The following is a 22,298-nucleotide window of genomic DNA, read 5'->3' as shown; positions in this document are numbered from 1 at the left end:
GCTCTGTCTTCTGCTATTCTGATGCTGTATCTCCATCTAAAACATGACAGTCCTCAATGTAAAGGATGGTAGCCTGACTTAAAAATAGATTCTTGCAATATACTGACAGGGGTTAAGGTGGATTTTCAAAGTGAATAGAGATAGAAGGTACCAAGCCAAGTCAATATTTGGGTAGTCATCTTTTCTACAATAAAAGCATTTACTTTATGACACAAAAAACATTGTTAAGGGTAACACTTATTTGTATTTTTACTTCTAGATTTGTCTATTAAAATACATTCAATTAAAAAAGCAAAGATCCACAAGAGAGAGAAAAAAAAACAATAAATCTGGAAATAATTAAACATAAATCATGTGCAGTGTTTCGATTGTTTTTTTTTTTTAATAGTACCACCATGCATTGATGATGAAGTGTTGTTTGGAACTACAGAACACAATTGCAAATTGTTGTAAATAGAAAACTTTCTGTTTTCTTGTCAGAAATTACAAATGTAATGTGAATATGTTGACTAGATGTATGGCCGTTCATTGGATTGGGTAAGCACGCTTACTTTTCCCAAAGATCCTCCAATGTAGGAAATGTGGGGTGAGATTCATGAAGAAAAACTGTAAATAGGTGAAGAGGAAAGATTGCTCCACAGTCATCTAAAATAGTCTTCTTGTTCATAATACTTTTGCCTTGTGGTTATACAACTGGAATATTGGGTTCAAAGAAAGAAACAACCTATTGGTGAGAGGTGAGGACACGTTTCTTTTGCCTGTTCTTCCATGATAATAAGAACAACTGCAACAACTGAATTTGTTATGTGTTTGAGCTAAACAAGCAATGTATCAGTACTTTGACTTTCCTTCTGTCCACAAGATTTTTAGCATTAGCTTGAAGTGACCTTTTAAGTGACATTGTATCCTTGAAATAACATTTCAAGGCGTTCACTGATCAAGAAAAGCTTAATCAGCATAAGTCAAATCCGGACTGAATGTGTAGAAAAGTGAGACTTTCAGCTGCTTCCATTCATCTCTGCTATGTTTTACACAACCACTGCAAGACCTGCCAATACAGTGGGTTCATTCTGTCACAGAGTTGCAGGGGAAAAAACGGGACTGCCAGTAAACTCCTGTGTACCGGCTTTAAAGTAACATTACTTGTAAGCATATCAATAGATTGCAACACCTACCTAAAAGCTGCAAGAATTTTACTTTGTTAAAGCACAGTTTTTGTTGCCAGAACAAGTTCACCATTGAGATGAAATTTATGGAGCCTGGGCTTGCTCAGAGTGAGTTTAAATTCCTAACTACTACTCTCAGATGACACTTGTCCTAATTTCTTCCACAGATCCTTTCGATCTCACTGTCAACCTGTAGACTTTTTCAATAATCATTTTGTCCTGGGAGGTCATTTTGTTGTGCGTTGATGCCCTAGTTTAGGGTTTTCTGCAGGTAACACCACCACTCTTTAGACACTTTTAGCTATGTTCCATTGCTTTTTGCTCACTTCCTTCTTTTACACTATTTTCCATATTTCTTAACTTCAAACACTGAATTGTGAACAATATTCAGAAGCTTCAAACCAGAACACGATTGAAAAGAAAATGTTGTGGATATTATAGTATTAAATAATACAAAAAATAAATCCTGAGAAAAGAGCCTCCAAATGAGCACTGTCACATGAACAAATGGTGAGTGTTCCTGGAGCTGTCTGCGCATCAACAACTGTATAATAATTGTGTGTCTTCAGTTGTGCTAGCTGTAAGTTTGTACTGCCACAGTGGCGGTATTATCACTGTCTGTCTTTTAAAACTGGCAAGCGGATTCATGAAAATGAGTAAGAGATACAAACACAAAAATACAGATATATAAAATGCGTGGTGCAGATTGTGTATTGATAGTGCAACTGCATCATAAATTGCTGGATAAAGGATAAGACCAACAAGAGTGTAACTTCTATATTTCACAGAGACTTAAAGTCTCAACATTGAGCAGTAAAATTTTTACCACATCTTAGGTTGAGATTACCATGTTGCCATTAGAATGAACATGGGATGATTAGAAAATACATCACGGTGGAGAGCAAAGGAATATGGCTAACTTCCTGAATGGTAACCCATTGCACATGATTTCTCATGCTCATCACGGTATAAAAGCACAGACTGTCATACAAAAAGCCTCGTCTCATCTCGTCATCTTCCGCTTTATCCGGGACCGGGTCGCGGGGGCAGCAGACTCAGCAGAGACGCCCAGACGTCCCTCTCCCCAGACACCTCCTCCAGCTCCTCCGGGGGAGCCCAAGGCGTTCCCAGGCCAGCCGAGAGACATAGTCCCTCCAGTGTGTCCCGGGCCGTCCCCTGGGCCTCCTCCCGGTGGGATGTGCCTGGAACACCTCCCGAGGAAGGCGTCCAGGAGGCATCCGGTATAGATGCCCAAGCCACCTCAACTGCCTCCTCTCGATGTGGAGGAGCAGCGGCTCCCAGATGGCCGAGCTCCTCACCCTATCTCTAAGGGAGTGCTCGGCCACCCTACGGAGGAAGGGTGGCCAAAAAGCCTAACAGCTCTTTTCAAAATTTATGGGAATCCACTTGCAGAGCTAGCTTCTAGCTGGGTTAAAGTGTTAAACAAACCCCTTCAGACTATTTGAAAGTTAATGTGTAGTATAATTACATTAATGAGAAATGTCTTGGAGTTCAACAGGTTGGAGAACTGGTTGAGAGCCTGTGACACTGTTGCCTTTCGAGCCTCTGGAATATCCAGCTTCCCGGTGATCATTACATCATTGGCTCCATCTTTAGAAGGCAGGAAGAAGACCCTGTCTGTGTAGGTCTTGTAGTCCAGGAAGGGGATTCGTCCTTCACTCAACTCGTTCGTGTGGTCTTCCATTTCAATCATTAGGTCTGCAAAACAACAAAAAGAAAATTGCCTTATTTTTGCCTAACAAGCTGTTTTTTCCCTTTTTCTTTGTGCACTGCTGATCTGTCTAAATTATGTTGTTAGAGACGGAGAACAGAAAACCCTTCCAGGAAAAAAAAAAAAAAAAATCAATTCCACAATAAATGATTGCTTTTTATAACTGTTCTTGCCGAACTGCTTCCCATATTAATGAAAGAACAACACTGAATTGGAGAACTGAATTAATTACAGCGCGAAAAAATAAATGTAATCACAGCTATGAAGCACACATTACTCTTCATCAGACATTAATAACATTGCTGAGCATTAGCAGCTGGTTTCCCGTTACCTGTAAATTCCTTCTTGCAGCGGTCTCTTACGCTCTCCTCCAAGTTCTCCAGCTGGTGCTTAACTTTCTCATATTCTCTTTCTGCCTGTTGACTCTTTCTCCTGAACAGATACCAAAAAGGAAAGAAAAGGGTAATATGTAACTGCTTTGAAAATCAGCTGAAATAAAACATCTGAACTGTGCTATACAGCTACTGTTTTAAATTCTGACATATTTAAATCAGAAATGGTTTGAATAATAGCTACTGTATTATAGTACATAAAAAGTGAGCCTAATTTACCTGTAGCAGTAGACAGAAATGATGATGATGATCAGCATAGGCACAATAACTGCCGGGATGATTATGTAAAGCGACAAATCATTCTTCTTTTCATACTGCACCGAGCCGATCACCCACTCCCCTTTTCCAAACTTGATCTGTGGATGAAAACGATAGGAAACTCTTAGAGTCTATACAAGCAGAGCACATTTTACCAATAGACAGTCAGTGGCAACATGTAAATATATAAATGTAAATCTACACGTTTCAACTGAAAACATTTTTAAGTCTGCTTCACGTCAGCATAAAGGCATGTGTGTTCTACATGGGATGTTATTGACCTACAGCTTAATGTATGTTATTAAAATATAAACAAATTAAAATGTATTATCTTCTATGATTGTGATGACAATAATGTCATTTTAATCCTTCCTAAAATTAATTGCAATTACACATAACTGGTGTTTGTATTAATCATGAACACTCTGTACCGGGGGTATGTAGTACAGACTGAGGATAAACAATCATCACACTATTTATTGCAACAGAGAAACAAAATATCATCGTGAGAGCTGTGATTTATTATTAAAATAATCATCTCTAATTGATGATGTTTTGAACCCCAAAAACTGAGGACATGGCTGGGATTGTTAACTGTTTTCTTTACCATTAGTACATTAAGATCAGGAACCCCTCATGACGACTACTAAATCGAGGCACGTGACGTCGCCCGGTTCGGCAGGGCCGGGGTCCCACCCTGGAGCCAGGCCTGGGGTCGGGACTCGTCGGAGAGTGCCTGGTGGCTGGGTTGCTCCTCGCGGGACCTGGCCGGGCCAAGCCTGAACGAGAGACGCGAGGCCATCCCCCAGTGGGCCCACCACCTGCAGGGGGAACCGTGAGGGACCGGTGTAAAGAGGATTGTGCGGCAGACGAAGGCGGAGACCTCGGCGGCCCGATGTCGGGATGCTTAGGCTGGCTCTAGGGACGTGAAATGTCACCTCGCTGGGGGGGGAAGGAGCCTGAGAAATAGTCGGGCTCACCTCCACGCACAGCGTGGGCTCTGGAACCCATCTCCTCGAGAGGGGCTGGACTCTCTTCTACTCTGGAGTGGCCCATGGGGAGAGGCGGCGGACTGGGTGGTTTGCTTGTTGCTCACGCTCAACGCCCACGTGGGAAACGACAGTGACACCTGGAGAGGTGTGATCGGGAGGAATGGCTTCCCCGATCTGAATCCGAGTGGTGTTTTGTTATTGGACTTCTGTGCTAGTAATGGATTGTCCATAATCAACACCATGTTCAAACATAAGGGTGTCCATCAGTGCACTTGGCACCAGGACACCCTAGGCAGGAGGTCAATGATCGACTTTGTTGTCGTATCATCAGACCTTCGGCTGCATGTTTTGAACACTCGGGTGAAGAGAGGGGCTGAGCTGTCCACTGATCACCACCTGGTGATGAGTTAGAACAGCTGGAGGAGGAGAAAGCCAGACGGACTTGGCAGGCCCAAGCGCATAGTGAGGGTCTGCTGGGAATGTCTGGTGGAGCCCTTGGCCAGGGATGTATTCAACTCTCACCTCCGGGAGAGCTTTGAGCAGTTTTCGAGGGATGCTGGAGACATAGAGTCCGAGTGGACCATGTTCTCTGCATCTATTGTTGATGCTGCCGCCCGTAGCTGCGACCGTAAGGTCTGCGATGCCTGTCGGCAATCCCCGAACCCGGTGGTGGACACCGGCAGTAAGGGACACTGTCAAGCTGAAGAAGAGGTCCTATCGGCTGTTGTTGGCTTGTGGGACCCCTGAGGCAGCTGACTGGTACCGTGAGGCCAAGCGTGCCGCGGCCCGGGAGGTGGCAGAACCAAAAACTCGTGCCTGGGAGCAGTTCGGTGAGGCCATGGAGAAGGACTACCGGTTGGCCTCGAAGCGATTCTGGCAAACCGTCCGCCGCCTCAGGAGGGGGAATCAGTGTTTCGCCAACACTGTTTACAGTGGGAGTGGGAGACTGCTGAGCTCGACTGGGGACATTATCGGGCGGTGGAAGGAGTATTTCGAGGATCTCCTCAATCCTGCCATCCCGCATTCCCTGGTGGAAACAGAGGCTGGGGACTCGGGGTTGGACTCTTTCATCATCCAGGCTGAAGTCACCGAGGTCGTTAAAAAGCTCCGCGTTGGCAGGGCTTCGGGGGAGGATGAGATCTGCCCTGAGTACCTCAAGTCTCTGGATGTTGTGGGGCTGTCATGGTTGACACGCCTCTTCAACATTGCGTGGCGGTCGGGGACAGTGCCTCTGGACTGGCAGACTGGGGTGGTGGTCCCCCTTCATAAGAAGGCCTCCTTGGTAAGGCCTACGCCAGGGTATTGGAGAAGAGAGTCCGGCCAATAGTCGAACCTCGGCTTCAGGAGGAGCAGTGCGGTTTTCGTCCCGGCCGTGGAACACTGGACCAGCTCTATACCCTCTACAGGGTGCTCGAGGATTCAAGGGAGTTTGCCCAACCAGTCCACATGTGTTTTGTGGACCTGGAGAAAGCATTTGACTGTGTCCCTTGTGATGCCCTGTAGGGGGTGCTCCAGGAGTATGGAATAGGGGGCCCTTTATTAGGGGCCATCCGGTCCCTGTACAAGTGGAGCAGGAGTTTGGTTCGCATTGCCGGCACTAAGTCGGACCTGTTCCTGGTGCATGTTGGGCTGCCCTTTATCACCGGTCTTGTTCACAACTTTCATGGACAGGATTTCTAGGTGCAGCCAAGGGCCGGAGGGGGTCTGGTTTGGGGACCAGTGGATTTTGTCTCTTCTTTTTGTAGATGATGTGGTCCTGCTGGCCCCCTCTAGCCAAGACCTACAGCATGCGCTGGGGCGGTTCGCAGCCGAGTGTGAAGCGGCTGGGATGAAGATCAGCTCCTCCAAGTCCGAGGCCATGGTTTCTCAACCGGAAAAGGGTGGCTTGTCCTCTTCAGGTTGGAGGGGAGTTCCTGGCTCAAGTGGAGGAGTTTAAGTATCTCGGGGTCTTGTGGGGGAAGAAATGAGCGGGAAATTGACAGACGGATCGGTGCGGCTGCTGCAGTAATGGGGGCGCTGTGCCGGTCTGTTGTGGTGAAGAGAGAGCTGAGCCGAAAAGCGAAGCTCTCGATTTACCGGTCGGTCTACGTTCCTACCCTCACCTATGGCCATGAATTTTGGGTCATGACCGAAAGAATGAGATCCCAGATACAAGCGGCTGAAATGAGCTTCCTCCGTAGGGTGGCTGGGCACTCCCTTAGAGATAGGGTGAGGAGCTCCGTCATCCGGGAGGGGCTCGGAGTAGAGCCTCTGCTCCTCCACATTGAGAGGAGCCAGTTCAGGTTGCTCGGGCATCTATGGCCGATGCCTCCTGGACGCCTTCCTTGGGAGGTGTTCCAGGCACGCCCACTGGGAGGAAGCCCAGGACACGGCCCAGGACACGCTGGAGGGACTATGTCTCTCGGCTGGCCTGGGAACGCCTTGGGCTCCCCCCGGAGGAGCTGGAGGAGGTGTCGGGGAGAGTGACGTCTGGGCGTCTCTGCAGAGTCTGCTGCCCCCGCGACACGGTCACGGATAAAGCGGAAGACGACGAGTACGACGAGTACGAGTACATCAAGATCATCAATGAATATCAATATATTTGACTATATTATTAAACATAATTATTGTGTGCTGTTTGGTTGTACTGCGTCACTATTTAATGTAACTATTGTAGGTTTTACTTTTAGAGCAGCAATTGTGTTTATGGGGCTCTGGTTTTAAGCAGTGATATTTTGTCATAAAGACATTTTATTGTTACTTTTATCATTAGCACAATAAATGCCACAAAATGTGAGAAAATACTAAGTCCATATCAGCCAAAGTACAGACAATCAGACTCAGACATGCAGCATTGCTGGTGTGAAGCCGTCGCTGTTCCCTCCTAAAGTGGACAAATGTTTACACATGAAATGATTAGGCATAACATTACGACCACTTAATAGTGTGTTGGTCTCCGTTTGCTGTCAAAACAGCCCAGACCCATCAATGCAGTTAATCTACTAAATCCCTGAAGGGGTGGTGGGGTATTTGGCACAAAGATGTCAGCAGCAGATCCTTTAAGCTACGAGATGGGCCCTACTTAAATCTGACTTGTTTGTCCAGAAAATCCCATTGATGCGCGATAAGTTCATTATCTGGGGAACTTAAGGGCCATGACAACATATAAAACTTGTTGTGCTCCTCAAATCATTCCTGAGCAGGTTTTTCTTAGTACATGGCACATTATCATGTAGTCATTATTGAATAATTCTATTAAAGGGTGCAGAGAGTCAAAGGAATATCCACACGGACTGCAAGACCCAAGGTTTATCTAGCAGAAAACTGTTCAAACTGTCATACTGCTTCCACTGGCTTGCCTTCTTTTTAAAATGCATCCTGGTGCCATGTGCTCCCTTGGTAAAACGTATGAGACGCACATGCACATGGCTATTCACGTGTCATGAAACAAGCCTTAGCAATTTAAGTCACTCTTTTCCTTTGCTCTATGGTCAGGTTCTGATACCTATCTGCATTGTTGGCAAATTCTGGAGTCGACATGGGTCAGCATGGGCCCTCCTGACAGCTCTGTGTCTATACTGCACCAGAAACTGTGGTGCACAGTTTGTCTTTTTGGAAAGTATCTTTTGACACACAAATATTAACCTGTTAAGCCGTAAGGGGTTTTAAAGCAATTTCCGCCTGAAATCACATACCTTAAATAACTAAAGTATAGCTCCACAGTTATAAGGCCTACATGCAAACATTTTGTACCTGTGTAAAGGTAAGACATAAAAGTGGAACCACTATTGTAATTGTTACTATGTCTGATTTATTTGTGGTTAAACAAAGAAAAAATTTAAATTTTTGAGCCTCGCCAAAAGTTTTTTCTAAATGAACATAGTACACATCATCCACATCTTCACTATAACTGCAGCCAAGTTTGGACTGAATAAGTTGAAGCATATATGTCCCACAAAAGTTTTAGTTACGCAAAGGGAGCCAAAACTTGCCCAAATGTGTTTTTTTACCTCATAAAAGAAAATAAAAGGGGATCTGCTCAAATGAAAGTGCTGATTTCCATTGTAGGAGTTTTTCCAGAATATGACATAGCTTTTGGTTATGACATTTACCCTGTGTATCATCAAAATGTACAGTTGCAAGCATATCTGGGAGCTAACGGAGTAGCGCGGAAGATAGCAGCCAGCAATCAGCAGACTGTAATGTGCAAGCACATTACATCACCAGAGAAGGTGCTAGAAAGACAAGTTATGCCTTGATAGAAATGTAAGTGTCTAGTTTGTTATGATATGAGACATGTGGGGGTGCTGCAAAGAGAAAGGTGCTTTTTGTACAGTTTTGTTTACAGAGTCAGCAATGTCTGAGGGACCTTAAAATGTCAATGCCTCTGTTAAAGTTGCAGTAAAACGAAAAGATATTTGTGTAAAATATTTGTGAATTGTTTTGTGAAGATTAAAGCCTCTTCTTGTGATATATTTAAGAACGAAAAAAATTGGTGGAGTTTAACCTAGTTTTATATACCGCCAAAAAGGAGCGTGGCCTAGTGGGCCCATCGGGAGGCCTGTTGGGCTTCAGAGGTTGCTTCAGGTCTTTGAGCAATAGTATCACATCAGTTGCATCAGACAACGCGGGCCAGTCTTCGCCTCACTTAGTCGCTCTAATCCTTACCCTTGTTCATTTCTCCAATTTACAACAAATCAACTTCGGGAACAAAATGTTCACTTGCTCCCTAAAATGTCCCACTCAGTAACTGGTGCCACTTTTAAGAGATGACCATCAGTGCAAACTCACCTGTCAATGGTCATTATGTTATGCCTGATCCATATATACTCCCCCTTTTTTTCCTGCACACATCTTGGACTATTGATAGTCCAGTCATGTTACTTAATTATACAGTACAGAACAGCCACAGATATGAAACAATTGCTCACTTTTAGGTATTACCCATGGGAGAGATTACTCTATTCATCACAGTTGTGGGTTGGATGTAATTAAATGTAATTATAGGGGCCCATAGCTACAGATAAATTCTTCAGCCGGAGAAAAGAAAAAGAAATGTCTCAAGATGTATAGAGGACATGCCTAGAGAACTACAGCCAATATTCAAAATGAATAACTGTTCTCATCTGCAAGTCTGTATATGGGTCTGGAGTTCAGCAAAGAACATTTACTCAAATAAGGTTCATTGGTGCTGATTTGAGGAACATGTACGTTAGATTTTCTTGTCATATTCCTATTACACTCCCACTCCACTGCCAAGGAAAGTCCCCACTTAAATGCCTCTGTTTTCATCCCATAGTTGTAGTTACAAAGACTAAGAGTTTGCACAGACAGCCAGTGTGACATTCATACAATAAATATGCTTATTATATGGTAATTATACCAAAAGTATAATCAATAATAATACAATTAAAAATCGCTTATGCCTTTTTTGCTTATTTGATCTCCAAACAAGACTTTGGATATTTACCTTTATTCATTCCAATAGTTTTAGCAATATTACAATAACTCTTTAGGCCATATTTAATGTATTACTTTTAAAAACCAATTTGGATTGTTCTATTTATATATTTACAAATTTAGATTTTTATTCATATTGGCTGTACGCAGTGACTTATGTGTTACTTTGAATGGGAATTGTTGAAGCTCTGTAATACTTTACATGCTATATCAAGAATATAACGGCAGTACTACTTTATCCTGAACTTGTCTTCCATCTTTCAACTAATTGTCTTTATCTGGCTCTTACCATTAGATCCAGCAGCTCAGGACTGGTGTCTCGGCGTTGCCGTCTGGAGCGGGCGCGGGGTGGGGTGGAAGGTGGGTCCAGGAACAGCTTCTCGTCCTGAAGTATGTTGACTTGACACTGAACGTCGCCCACAAATGCTTGGGCTTCTTTGGCGGTCATAGCTCTGGAGAATCCTCGACCCTGCAGGAGAAGAGCAACAGCAATGCTCAAAGTGTCGTGACTGAACCGCATAGGAGGAAAAAGAAATTACCAATATTAGATGAATCACGTAATGAGCATTATTCTAGGCTTTCTAATTAGAAATGGGTGAAAAGTGTAAGCTCTCCTTGCCATTTAAGGATTGAAAAGTAATTAAAAATAATTTAAATTACTAAGATTGTGGCTGCTGGAAGCGTAATAACAAGGTATCGCCAACTTAAGAAAATCAACATTACATTTCTGTCAAATCAAATCACTTAAGAGTCTGCAGCAGAGTCATTAAGTCAAACTTCCTATAATTAAAAAAAAAGCCAGGTATAAGTGGACCGCGTCTAAAAACTGAAAACGTCTCTATTTACTCTGATCTGAGCTCACTGATTTAATCTAAATGTTAATCCGCAAAATGTTTCAAAGCTTTTTCATAATTATTAGTTGAGTAAGACAATGCAATATGAAACAATATGCAGTATTAATCAATATCTCATTATATGTACAAGAAGGGTTTTTTTATTCATTTTTAAGAAGATAAGGTCTTGAAGCCTCATTTAAACCGCCTAGTTAAGAGTTTAAAACAAAACATTTTAAAATTAGAACAAAATATGAGGAAGTATGTTAAACCAAGTTACCCATGGTTTAATTTTAATCATGAGGTAAATTTAAAGCATCAGGTGTATCTCATTATTGTTCAGGACCACATAAAACAAAACTCATGTTCCCTTATGTCCAGCCATTTGTATTTAGATTTTCTAATGTCCTACAGTATAACACAAAAGAGCCAAGACCTCTGTTTTTTAACCTGTTCTCATACATTTAAAATGATGCATGTCTGCTGACACCAATGTGCATTTATCATTTTAAATCAACACTAAACGATAACAAGTGCATTGTTATTTGCATAATTTCTACACGCAACAGAACTGAACAGGACATGAGCTGCCAACTAATGTAAATGTGTTAGGACTGCAATTCAGCATTTTTTTCTTTTCATTTTAATCCTCATGTAGATAATGACACAATTTGTCGGAATTCCTTTGAACAAAAGGGTTTGCTGGCATGAACGCAGTGTGTGCTCACGGTGACAATGATGATGCTGGTCTCGGTGATGACTTTCTTCTTCAGCTCGTTGAAGCTTGGGTTGGGATGGTAGTCGAAGGGCTTCAGCTCCTTCATCCAGTTGTCCAGCTGGATGTAGGTTCTGACGTTCTGGCTCAGGGAGCTGCTGACTGCTGGAGACTGAAACTGGATGAGTGTGTCGTTCTTCTCGTGGGCATGCTGAGTCGTATCAGTGTGAGGTTTTGAGAAAGACATGAACAAAATAAATGAAGAAGACAGGACACAAATGAAAACATAACAGTTAATTAGCATAGAAAGCTATTGACTGGGATTAGAGATTCAAAACCAAATAGTGGGTGTTGAAACGCTTTTGTTTGCTGTGAGAAAAACCTGTTTTTGTACAATAAAGGGGATACAATTATGCATTGCTTTTAAATCAGAGAACAGCAGCTGCCTCTGATGAGTCACGAATCAGTCACTCCTCCACCAGCACTTCAATGCTTTATTAAACTTCTTTTCCTATGTTTTCTTTACTTTCTGTCAGTCACTGATTGCTTTGATAACAGACTGAAAACAACAGCTAAACTCAGTTTATTTTTACAGCAGAAAGCAGGTGTGCCATAATTCAAGTTGTTTGCCTTAAAACTACATTTCTCCACTTAATTTCATAAAAACAAATGAATATACAGCCTTTTCTTTGTACTTTTTATTGTAAATAGCCAATAGCCCTTTCATCGGAACTCGTATGTAAAATTGTTTATCAAAACAATCCTTTTTCCCCCACTAAAAAGCTTTAATGTATATACAAATGCTTTAAAATAGAAACCCAAACCAGGAAGACATGCAAGAAAGTTTTTTTGTTACGTCTAGGGGCCACAGACAGTTTGTCAGACTGGGGTGACTTCAATCATGCCATTTCTGAGGCAAAACCAAGAAATACTGAGGAATTTTGAGAGGTACTCCAATTATCCTGGAACAGTTCTCAGAAACACTTTACAACTAAATGTTAGTTCAGTGATTCACAGGAAAGCTAAATCTTCAAGCATATTTTAGTTTTGTATAGAGATATGCAGTCATTATTATTATTTTTTGAACAGCCTAATATTTTCCCTTTCCTCACTTTCTGGAGACTGAGAACACAAACCTGTTACATTTTTCAAGGTATTTTGATTTGCAGGTTTCCCATTGATTTGTGTTTTACATGAAATCAGAGCTTGACTCACATTTTTACCACACTGGAATTATTTTGGAACAGGACTATATGTAATGTTTAGATTTTACCAATAAATACATTTGCACCATTAAGTTCTCAAATGTTAAGGTTTTAGCAAAATCTTGCCCAAGATCATCTGGCCTAATACAACACTACAATATCATCCTAATATTTTAACATCATATTATTTTTAATCAGGCAATCATAGTCAACCACAACAACTATTCTACTTTAATATGAGCGACTCTCCATTATATTAATTAATTTAGTCCTTAAAGTAGCTGCTTAGGAGGATATGTCTCTATCTCTTAGTCTGAGTGGTATAAGCATATCCACCATAAACAACTGATATGCTGACTTCAGAGGTCTGTGTTTTAAAATAAGAACTACGGCTCAATAAAAAAAAAAAGAAAAACACTTGATGGCTAACCACTAACCTGACCTACAAATAAACATGGTTTACCACATGCCAGGAGCCATAATGAGTGTGCATATTTGAGCTTAGTTGGATGGACTTGAACCAAGAGGAGCTTATTAAATAGAACAGTCAAAGCCTTTGAGATACCACTCTACATCCAGTGCTAGTCTGTGCTAGCCAGAAGTATTTTTCAATCTCTGCCCAGGATCTTGGCCCACAAACAAAATGGTAAAGCTGAGCACAGCTGTATAATCCTGTGAAACTTTAAATCTGGTATTACATTTAGGTCTTTAAATAAAATTAATAAAATGACTAAATTACTATAGAGCAGTGTTGACCAGTACACAGATGGGTCAATGGCAGCAAGCTGTGTGAAAACCTTCTGGCTGGAGTTTCCTGGCAGAGTCAGATCCATCTAATTAAGGCGTTCAAGGAGCATAGTTACTTTTTGAGTAAGATTAAAACATTGTCTGTTACCTTGAATTTAACAGGTGTTAAGAATTTATAGAGTCCCTCTAAGTGGTGGATGAAAGGAGGAATGGAAATATGCCAACAAGAGTAATGTTTGAATTAATCGGCAGTGAATGGACTAAACAGTGCTGCTGATGACAAAGATTGTGGAAAAGGCAAATGTTCGGTGACAGATCAGATTGAAGAAGAGAAATAGTAGCGAAGAAATATAATACAGACCTCGACGTATGATGAGTTGTCTCCCTGGACCTTAATCATAGCGGTCTGGATTAGGTCAAAACCGGAGCCGGTTACCACAATGTTCCTCCCACCACTAAAACACAAGTCAAACAGAAATTAGGCATGTGAATTCTCAGTCACACAGAGTCCAGATTTAACATACATAAAAAAGAGTGAATTATAGAAAACAGGTATTCAGATATTGGAGGAAAAACAGAAACTGTTTAAGGAAATAACAGATTATTACACAAAACGCAAGACATTTTAAAAAGTATTTTTTCTGCTTTCAAAACTCTGTTTTACTTCCCAAAGTTCAAAAGGTGCAATCAGTATGAGTCTTGTTCGCTTGTTTTTTTCTCCCTGACTTTAATGGTCTTCATTATATTTTCTACATCACTTCCATTGCAGAGATTTAGACATCAGCAGCTCTGGCAGGATGATGACTGTTAGGGCCAGTAAATTGCATCTCCTAAAACCTTCAAAACAAGACAACACTATACAGAGAGGCCTTCAGTTGGTACAGAGGACTGCTTGGGGCGAAGTGCAAACGTATTGATTTTGGTTGTAAGATAATGTAGACGATATTCACCATTTGGATGTATTTATTCATAAAAATGTGTATTGTGTTCCAGCAGGTACAGACATTTTTACTGGCTAAGTGAAAACAAATATTGTTACTGTTTATGCTTGTTTGTCTGGGGACGATGAAACTGCGTTGAAAGGCAAGTTATCTTTTTGAAATCAGCAAAGTGCTAACAAAAAGGGTTAGGAAAAATGGGTAAGTTTACCTCTTAGACAAATAGCAATTTGTAAAATGTATAACCTAAAACTCCTTTCCAGAACAATTTCTATCCTTAAAAACAACAGTCAACAACCTGAGGTGTGTCTGCCTTTCAAGGAAATTGATGTCAGGGCTGATGTCTGTAATAGTCGGTTTATAGTTACAAGATGTTTAAGGCTGTCTCTGACAGGTACACAGTGCTGAATGCAACTTGTGTGTGTTTGGCCAGTCCGATTATAGCAGTGTGTCCTTTAATTATCTGAAATGTTAGTTGATATTGTCCTGAGATGATTTCTTTCCCACCGATCTGCTTGAAGACAAGCCCTCAGGCTGGACATGTAGCACTTGGACCCCTTTGATTCCTTTGACACGAACATGTCATCAGCTATAAAATGGAACTGATTTAGTTTCCCAATGTGACTTTTTTCAGGGTTGTACTCCAGTTTGAGGTTTGATTTCAGATGCTGCATCTGCTTCTTGGGGAGGTGTAACTGCTTCTAAAACTGTGGCGTTTAAAAACACATAATTTATGTGCTTTCTCATATTTTTCCTGTGATTCTGTAAAACAAAATCATGGGTCAGGGACAAACCCCATAACCTTTGAACTTTGTTACATTTTGTCACAACACAACCACAAACTTCAGTGTACTTTATTGGGAGTTTATATAATTGACCAACAGATGAAGTGCATAAGGAAGGAAGATGCTGTGAAATCTTTCTTCACAGGTCACCAATTATTAATTACAGTCAAAATATGTGTAATTTAAAACAATATCAGAAGATTTGAACACCTAATGAAGCACTATTTAATACATTATTGGGGACTTGGGAGTTGGTCATAGCTTTTGGGAAACGGATGAAGCTCTTTACTTGTAAAACAAATTTGAAACACTACTTTGTGTTGGTCTACCACAAAACAATTCCCAGAAAATACAGTGAAGATGGTGGTTGTATAAGGACTCATGTCAAAAACACTACAACTTGTCTCCGAGTCTATACGAGTCCTTTAAAAAAAAAAAACTTCTTTACGAATCTCTGCAACAGAAGAGTTGTGTAAGCCACTCTCATGAGCAATAAATGGCTGAAAATACCTACAAAACTTAATCAATTTTCTATGAAATTCTATCCAGACTGAAAAGCACACAAAAACATAATATGTACATCAAACAGAACCAGATCATATTGCACTGGGACCAAAGGTGCAAGCTTTTGTTGAACTGACCAGATGAAACTTCCTCTAGGCTGATGGTCCAGCACAATTGGGTTTTCCAAGTACTGGAAGGCACTTGAGACGCTTTTTGTGGTTCCTTTTCCATACTGAATTCTGACGGGGAGATGGTCAGAAGGCACCTTCTCCAATCGATATTCACCTGTCCTGCAGATAATAGCTGTTCCAAAGTGCTCCCTGCCAAGACAAGGACAAAGCTCAGTACATGCTGTCTGAAGGGTGGGTGGGAGGCAGGAGGATGCGAAAGGTCGCTCTGCAGTGCAAGCCAACATGGCAGCTACTTGACAGTTAGTTACATCCTAGCTCTGGTACCTCTCTCCTGCTCGTTATTTTTCTCTTAGCTCTCCCTGAACTATTGTTGTGGATTTTGAAGGAACATTACCAGCCACAAGAGTGAAACTGTGAATGGAAAAAATTATCTTTCTTGCATACATTTTTACTGCTAAGGTCAATAAAATTTTTACATTATGTATGGAAAAGCATATCTATGGACTTAAGGTTTGGATAGTAGTAGACCATTTAATCTAAAAGCCTAGTGGCATGAGTGATAATCTAAATGCAATCCTTACACAGCACAGTCCATGCCTCCAATGTTAACCTGGACATCCTCTTTGCTCCCGGTGTCCAAAAACCTCCCAGTTATTGTAATGAGCGTGCCCCCTGCTTTAGGCCCTTTAGAAGGCTGCACACCATCTGGAATTGGGTCCTGGTTAAAAAAAAAAAAAAAAAAAGGCACAATAAATGCACATTTCTATCTTGCAAGGACTGAAAAACACACACAAGCGTCAACTCATAACCTCATACAACCACGGGAGCCACACACACAGATAAGTGTTGTGCCACAAACTTGCATGCTTCCTCTCAGGCTCCTCGAACAACCACCAACAACATTATCAAAGCAATCTGCTACAAACTCATATAAGCTCCACGTCTGCCTCTATATGCCGCATTAGGTGGAAGCAATTCCCTTGTGGGGAAAAGACGGTGATATGAAAGGCCAGTTAAAAAGTATCCATTTTGATTTTTTACACTTGGAAAAAAAAACTAAAATCTACTGTAACAGAACTACTGTGTAGCATTTCAGAAATGAACAGTAAACACACTCTTATTTACAGAATTTAAACAAAAAAGTACATATCTAAGTTTTAAGGAATATACAGTGACTTGCTAAAGTGTTCACATTCCTTTAACCTTTTCTCATTTTGGCAAATTTCATCCATTAATTTCAATGCATTCTGGGGAATTGTTATGTGGAAAACCAACACAAAGTAGCACATAAATATGAAATGGAAGTAAAAGAATACATAGTTTCAAACATTCTTTATAAATATCCCCCCAAAAAGTGCGGCATGCATTTGTAATAACCCCCTTTACTCTCACGTCCATAAAGAAAACCCAGTTTTATTAAGGGGTGTTCCCCCGGTTACTCTGTGGCAGCACTGTACACTCCCTAAATCTGGCCTTTATGAAGAATGGCATGAAAAAAGATAGTGTTAGCAGCTTTTTTATTTAAACAGCCATTAGTCTTGTTCAAAGTTTGAAACAAACAAGCAGAAGATGATGCTCTGTTCAGCAGGAACCAATATATAACCTTTTTACATGCAAAATGTTATGCATGGTGGAAATTAGCACTGCACATCACCCTGAATACACCCTGGTAAAACATAGTGGCAGCAGAATCATGCTGTGTGGATGCTTTTTCAGCAGGTTGGGCTTGAGTTGATGGGAACCCTTGGCTATAAACATGGCAATACTGGAAGAAAACCTAATCATTTAAAATAGTCCAGTCAAAGTCCAGAATTCAATCCAATTAGGAATCTGTGCCAAGCCTTGAAAACTGATTTTTCACAAATGCTCTACATCCACGTTGACTGAGCTTGAGGTATACTGCAAAGAAAATTTGACTAAATTTCAGTCACTAGATATGCAAACATAGCCCAAAAAACTGGAAATAAATACATAGCAGGCTTAGATTTTTTTAAACATTTAAACCAATGTATAATTTTACTTCGACTTTACTTTGAGTTGCTTTTTCACAAAACCCCCCAAAAAATACATTTAGATCCGTGGATAACTTAACAAAATACGGGTGTTAATACTTTTGCAAGGCACTGTATGCTGATGTGAGCTTTTGAGTAGTCAAAAATAAAAGTATGGCAACCGAAAGTAATGATAACATTAAAGCTTTTGAATACTCCCCCTTCTCAAATAAAAGATTTAAGACTTAATTCTAGTTGATCAACAGAGTAAAGTTGTGTACTTACTCTGTAGGTGAAGACCATGAGGGACGTTCCTCTCTTTCCCCCATTCACCTCTACCTCCACTGGACCCCAGGGAATTTTATTAGGGTCTACAGGTCCAATCTCACACACCACACTGCACAAAACCAATGAGAAAAGTTACAACATGAGAAAATCCCCGTTTTAAGATGGTCACTCGACATCATAGTTCAGTTTCATGTGTTCAGTAACTATAAAAATGAGGACTGCATTACATCAGGGAAAAAAAAGCAGAAAGAAAAGGAAATGGTAAGTGGACATTTAAACACACGGAGTTCATATTTTAGTAACAGTAGTGGAAACCATGTCCAAATCCTCGGCAGACCTAAGGGGAAGTGTGTTGTAGGACACAACATCAGGATGAGGCGCTCAAACCAAAGCACCCTTCCACCTAAAAAACAAAAATGCAGGGCAGCAATAAGAGGAGCACAGTCGTTTTAGCAACAAAAGTGAATGATTTAAGACTGCAAGACGTCCATCTGGTCACATAAATCCCAGTTTATGCCTTATCATGCAGATGGTGGGGCGAGGATTTGTCGTAAATGTAGCTCCATCCTGCCAGGTGTCAACTGCTCTGGCAAGTGGCTGTTTTCTGTTTTATAGACCATTTGTATGAAGTGAGCACTTTTAAACCCAGCTGTGACTCAAGTGAATTTGGAAGACTTGGTTAATGTAATTATCTTTTTAACAGTGCCCTGTCAAATAAATTTCCTACAGGATGAATGGAAAAAAAACATTAAAAATCTGACCAAACCAAGTATGATCTTATCATTACTGAAATAATACCATAAATAAGACTGGACTGAAAACACTCGGCCTGTATGAGGAGGTTTTCAAATGCAAAGTACAGTATTAAAAATGTTCTTTACTGATTGTAATATTTCTGTGTGTTGTTAAATTTCTTTCCATTATTTTACAAAGAAAATCTCTTACAGCTGAGTATTAGCTGTAAGAGAAATATTTGTAGCTACATTATTTATTTAATGTGTGATAAAAAATACTCCATATATGAAATTAGGTCTCTTTTTGTGAGGTTCAAAGAAGCTGGAAATTCTAAATTCTGTTTTGTCCCTGCAAGCACCATCAAGTCCAGGGCTATGCAGCCTAAACACAAAAATGGGAGCATCTTGATTCATTCAATTCTATCTGTTCCCTGAATGTTGTGGTGGTATTTTATTAACAGGAATCAGTCAGGAATCACAAAGTCTGCACAAGTTAACCCACTGGCATCTAAACACTTCCATGTTTCAACAAAAAGCCAATTAATGCCCCTTTTCCACCGGCTCAATTTGGCCCTACTCGACTCCACACGGCTCGCTTTGCGAGCGTTTCTATTACTGTTTTTTCTGTACCGGTTCCTACTTTTTTGGTCCCTGCTCCTGAGCAGGTACGATCAGGGCCGAGTCGGGACCACATGTGATGTGAACAGACTGCTGCTCTCTGATTGGCCGTGGGACCAGGAGAAATGAGAAGGCTTTCGCTGAGGGAGTGCAGGGAAAAGTTAATAAAACTCAAGAGCAACTACAATAATATTAAGGACCACAATTGCCGAAGCGGTTCTATCGAAATATAAATATACTATTTATAAATCATACACCGTGCCTGAAGGCTGAAAGAAAAGAAAAAAAGACACATCAGCTTTCTGAATTACATGCAATCGGGGCAATGTTTTAAATAACATCCTAAACCAGCAAATCACACATAAAACCAGTTGTTTAGACGCCCTAAATTTTTTCCCCAAAACACAAAACAACACCACTATGAAACAGTCTGTTTTGGAAATTTATTGACGGTCCTTAAGCGAACCACAGGCTGCAGGAGGAGGGAGCAGGCAGAGAGCAGCTGCCCGTAATCAGACTGGCTTTATTGTATCAAATGGGAGGATGAGCCCGCTGAATCAGCAGAGCGTGAATATAAAATATCCAACCTAAAACTAACTTCGAAGCGGTCAGAAGTCCACAGTTTTGCACTTCAATGTCCTTGTCCTTGTTATTGCCAGGGCTCAGGCAAACACTTCATCATAAAGCCCAAAATTGTAACTTCTTCAGGTAAACTTGAACCTCGAGTCTTATTATATTAAGTTCTGGCTGGGATGTGGGCCAGATAATTATCCCAGTGGACCATTTTATACATGAAAACATATTTAAAGACATTTTTGCATATACAAATATACAAACATTAGTATTTAGTTTATTTGTGTTTTTATTTTCTATTTAATTATTAGTTTTTTAATCATTTCATACAGATTACTTTAATGAAATAACATCTCACAGTAATGTTAATGGCAGCACAGCACTACACTGATGGCTGGAGGCGGAGCTTCAGTCGCCATAGCTCCAGCCGTCAGTGGGTCAGTGTAAACCCAACAGGTACCGTACAGAGTAGAGCGAAACAGAGCGGAGCCGCCCTGCCTAAAACATGCAAGTGGAAAAGGGGCATAAGAAGCTTCAATCACAATTTCTTATTACAGACAGGCTATATTTTATATATGTTATTAGCAAAACAAGAGTTGTTGAAAAACATTACTTCATTATTGCTTGAAATTTAATAAAACATTTTTTTTACAGATGTTCTTCAGCAATCCTGACTCCATATTTATTTCCACGGATTTCAAGAATTAGAGCTTTACAAAAATATTTAACCTGGGACTCCTGGCACCTTGGTCATTTCAACCTGAGATGAATTTCAATGAAGGAGCTGAATTTGATCTGTTGTTTTATTATTACTGAGAAAAGAATATGCAGTGTTAGTCTCCTTTTAGAAGACTTCTTACTAAATCAGCCTGTCTCTGCAGACCTTCTGATCAATACAGTTGTATAATGAGCTATATAACATATGCAGAAAGACCACAGTGAGGAGTGGGAAAAATACTCAAAATACAAGTTCAAAAAAGGTTTAGGAAATTTATATTTTAATGTTCTGACACAATTCTACATTTAAGGATGTTCAGAGTGCAGATCATACTATGTATACATTACCTTGTAGAGACAGAGTACTTTTCCTCTTGATGAATACAGGGCACTCCGACAACTGTGATGCTTTTAATGTCCTCCTTATGAATACCAAGGTTGGATCCACGGATGGTAATGGTAATGCCTCCATGAATGGGCCCGTAATGAGGAATGATCTGGAGGGAGAAAGGTTGGAGGGGAGATGTGGAAATTTATAGGGAGAAATACATTAAAATTAATTATTACTTCTGCAAACATTTTCAAAAGATTTACTGATTGTGTCTGACCAGGCTTATGATTTGTTTTTACTGTGACTATAAAATATCAACCTTGCATGAGCCATATGTTCACGCACATATACATGCATCAGGGATTTACTGATTAGCACAAAAGTCTAAAAGAATTAAATTTACAGTGTTTAGTACATGCAGCACTAGTATGATACCCCTTGAACTCAGTATATTTTGTTGGGATTTTATGTGTTAGACCAACACAAGGTGCATAATTGTGAAGTTGAAAGAAAATGATGGATTTTGATGTAAACCTATAAAAATCATAAAAGTGTGGTGTGCCTCTGAATTCTACCCCTCTGAGTCAATACTTTATACAAACACCTGTAACAGCTGTATTTGTAAAGGAAGGTGTTTGTATAAAGTATTGACTCAGAGGGGTAGAATTCAGAGGCACACCACACTTTTATGATTTTTATAGGTTTACATCAAAATCCATCATTTTCTTTCAACTTCACAATTATACAGCTGCAAGTGTCACGGCTCAGTTTTGTTGTACCCCCCAGTACAATGACAATAAAGACTATTCTATTCTATTATATTCTATTTACAGACAGATCTATCTAGACACAGAAATGTTTCCCTGTTCTTCTATGAAAAATAGATAAATCAGATTGGATTGAGAACACCTAGGAAGATCAGTTTTCAAGACTTGCCACAAATTCTCAGTTTGGTTTAGGTCTGCACTTTGACAGGACCACTCTTGGTATGATCTAAACACAGTCCATTGCATTGCATCTGACTGTATATTTAAGGTCCTACTGGAAGGTGAAACTACACCTCAGTTTCCAGTCTTTTGCAACTACTAACCTTTTTTCTTCCTGGATTGCCCTGTATTTAGCAGCATCCATCTTTCCATCAACCATTCCCTGCTGAAGAAAATCATCCCCAAAGCTTGATGCTGCCACCACTATGTTTACCATGGGATG

The 22,298-nt window shown here is 40.6% G+C and overlaps 1 protein-coding gene across 2 annotated transcripts in view; it reads right to left on the bottom strand.

Annotated features, from left to right (window-relative positions):
• Nucleotides 1-22,298, bottom strand: part of plxnb2b (plexin b2b) — a 179,969-nt gene that overhangs the window by 24,862 nt on the left and 132,809 nt on the right. For both annotated transcript variants that reach the window (XM_047387797.1, XM_047387788.1), the window contains exons 15-24: nt 21,107-21,255; nt 18,114-18,225; nt 16,419-16,555; nt 15,844-16,026; nt 13,841-13,934; nt 11,541-11,738; nt 10,269-10,448; nt 3,510-3,646; nt 3,230-3,330; nt 2,656-2,885 (exon numbers count right to left, since the gene is read on the bottom strand). In XM_047387797.1, coding sequence (XP_047243753.1) covers nt 2,656-2,885; nt 3,230-3,330; nt 3,510-3,646; nt 10,269-10,448; nt 11,541-11,738; nt 13,841-13,934; nt 15,844-16,026; nt 16,419-16,555; nt 18,114-18,225; nt 21,107-21,255 — 1,521 coding nt within the window. The remainder of the gene's footprint in view (nt 1-2,655; nt 2,886-3,229; nt 3,331-3,509; nt 3,647-10,268; nt 10,449-11,540; nt 11,739-13,840; nt 13,935-15,843; nt 16,027-16,418; nt 16,556-18,113; nt 18,226-21,106; nt 21,256-22,298) is intronic.

The sequence above is a fragment of the Girardinichthys multiradiatus genome, chromosome 2, assembly GCF_021462225.1.
Source record: "Girardinichthys multiradiatus isolate DD_20200921_A chromosome 2, DD_fGirMul_XY1, whole genome shotgun sequence".
Taxonomy (NCBI): Eukaryota; Metazoa; Chordata; class Actinopteri; order Cyprinodontiformes; family Goodeidae; genus Girardinichthys; species Girardinichthys multiradiatus.
This window is presented reverse-complemented; position numbering and strand designations above follow the sequence as displayed.